This window comes from Macrosteles quadrilineatus, unplaced genomic scaffold (genome assembly GCF_028750875.1).
Source record: "Macrosteles quadrilineatus isolate MER2022 unplaced genomic scaffold, UCM_ALF_1.0 Scaffold_1__1_contigs__length_201487025, whole genome shotgun sequence".
Lineage (NCBI taxonomy): Eukaryota > Metazoa > Arthropoda > Insecta > Hemiptera > Cicadellidae > Macrosteles > Macrosteles quadrilineatus.
In genome coordinates this window covers 62,322,891-62,325,288 of record NW_026542594.1, presented here as the reverse complement: position 1 = coordinate 62,325,288, position 2,398 = coordinate 62,322,891, and the positions used below count along the sequence as shown (strand labels likewise).

Sequence of the window (2,398 nt, the reverse complement as noted above, 5' to 3'; positions counted from 1 at the left end):
TAGAAATTCATGGATTTTCAGATGCTTCTAAGCTTGCAATGAGTGCTGTAGTCTACCTAAGAATCGTTAATCGTGAAAATATCACTGTTAGTTTAGTTATTTCTAAAACTAAAGTAGCTCCTCTCAAGACAATGTCGATTCCTCGACTGGAACTCACTGCTGCTACACTACTAGTAAAACTTGTAAAGTATGTTCGGAAAATGCTCAACTTAGAATCTACCCAAGCATGATTATGGACTGACTCTATGGTTTCCCTAACCTGGATCACAAATCAACCTTCAAAATGGAAAGACTTTGTGCGTAACAGAGTAAGTGTTATACAAGAGACAGAACCGCTCGCTAAGTGGAGGTATGTAGCAGGAAATGAAAATCCAGCCGACTGTGCTTCACGAGGTGTTACTGCTAAAATCCTTAGCAACCATAAGCTTTGGTGGACGGGTCCTCCGTGGCTGAATAAAGATGTTTATGAATGGCCATCCACGACGTTTGATCCAGCTCAAGCAGCGAAATCTGAACTGCGAATCCCTCAATCAACTTGCCACATTTTAAACTTTGAACCAGAACCAGAAATGCTAGAGCGCTTCTCAACACTGTCAAAACTATTACGTGTTACTGCCTGGTGTCAAAAGTTCATTGCCAAAACAAAAAAATCCATCCCTACTAATTGTCAATCTTTTTTAACTCCTCAAGATCTCAACTCATCCCTTTTGTTGTGGGTAAAACTCATTCAAAAACATGCCTTCAAAAATGAGCTTGCGCGGTTACAAAACAACAGACCTTTAGAAAAATCTAATCTTATAAGTCTTAACCCCTTTGTCGATAACACTGGTTTAATGAGAGTTAAAGGCAGACTTGAACAATCTTCATTAGAATATGATTCAAAGCATCCTTATATCCTTCCAAAGAATTCTAAGTTCTCAAAACTAGTGATAGATGATGCTCATCTCAGGACTCTGCATAGTGGCACCCGTTGTACACTTGCAACCGTTCGTCAGAAGTTCTGGGTTGTTGGAGGTAGACCTATCGTCAAACGAGAACTGTTAAAGTGTGTTACTTGTGCTCGTTATCGCTCTCAAAGAGCTCAACAATTAATGGGGCAGCTTCCTCCTACAAGAACATCACCATCACGTCCCTTTTTGCACTCTGGTGTAGATTACGCAGGCCCTTTTGTAATCAAAACATGGCATGGAAAGAGAGCAAAAACCTACAAAGGTTATATTGCGGTGTTCATCTGCTCGGCGACCTCAGCTATTCATCTAGAGTTGGTTTCCAACTACTCAGCAGAAGCCTTCATAGCGGCTTACAAACGATTCACCAGCCGTCGAGGCATCTGTGCTACTTTAACGAGTGACTGCGGGACAACATTTGTAGGAGCTGACAAAGAACTGAAAAGGTTGTTTTCATCGTCTTCAGCAGAATCAGGTCAACTCAAATCCCTGCTTGCTAATGATGGAACTGAATGGAAATTCAACCCTCCTGCTGCTCCACATTTTGAAGGTCATTGGTAAGCTGGTGTTAAATCAGTTAAATACCATCTCAAAAGAGTTATGAAGACCCACCTACTAACTTACGAAGAATTTTCGACAGTGCTGGTACAAATAGAAGCTGTACTCAATTCTCGCCCTCTCTGCCAGCTAACAGAAGATCCAGACGATCTAGCAATCCTAACCCCTGCGCACTTTTTAGTTGGCGAATCTTTAACTACTATCCCAGAACCTAATCAAGAAAACCAACCCACATCAAGACTTACTCGGTGGAAATTAACTCGCCAAATGTTGGAATCATTTTGGAAGAAGTGGTCTCGGGAGTACCTTCAACAACTTCAAGCAATATACAAATGGAGATTTCCTTCCTGTTCAATAAAACTTGGATCAGTTGTTCTTGTTGTTGATGAGCAATTACCACCATCAAAGTGGCCGCTAGCAAGAGTGACTGAACTTCATCCAGGTCGTGATGGACTTACCCGAGTAGCCACTCTGAGAACATCAAGTACCTCATTGAAAAGACCAATAGTCAAGCTTTGTCCTCTTCCAATTGAAGTCAGTGATTAATATTTACGAGAGGTCGTCCAGTGGTCGAAACTCGACCAAAAATATGTAATGTACTAACTTATCTATTTTCACCCCACACTGTAAATAAAACATGTGATTGGAGTTTCTTCCATTTGTTTTGATTTTCTGTTTATATTTCGTTGTTATTTCGTAACCAGCATAGCAACGCATAAGATCCATGTTAATTTTTTCAAATTTTTAAACTCATTTTTTGTGCTTATCTTTGAGCCTATTTAAATTTATAAAGGGGTTCTGCACACCTACAGGAAAATAGCTTTCCAACGGTATGCGTAGATTTTCCCTACGATGCACACGAGCTGAGAAAAAAGGTTTTAAAGAAACATGCT

The 2,398-nt window shown here is 40.3% G+C and overlaps 1 protein-coding gene across 1 annotated transcript; it reads left to right on the top strand.

The window, feature by feature from the left end:
- The first annotated feature begins 245 nt into the window (after positions 1-245).
- Positions 246-1,508, top strand: LOC128997583 (uncharacterized). Its single transcript, XM_054423224.1, has one exon. It carries the CDS (start codon positions 246-248, stop codon positions 1,506-1,508), a length of 1,263 nt encoding a protein of 420 aa, XP_054279199.1.
- Positions 1,509-2,398: the final 890 nt, after the last annotated feature.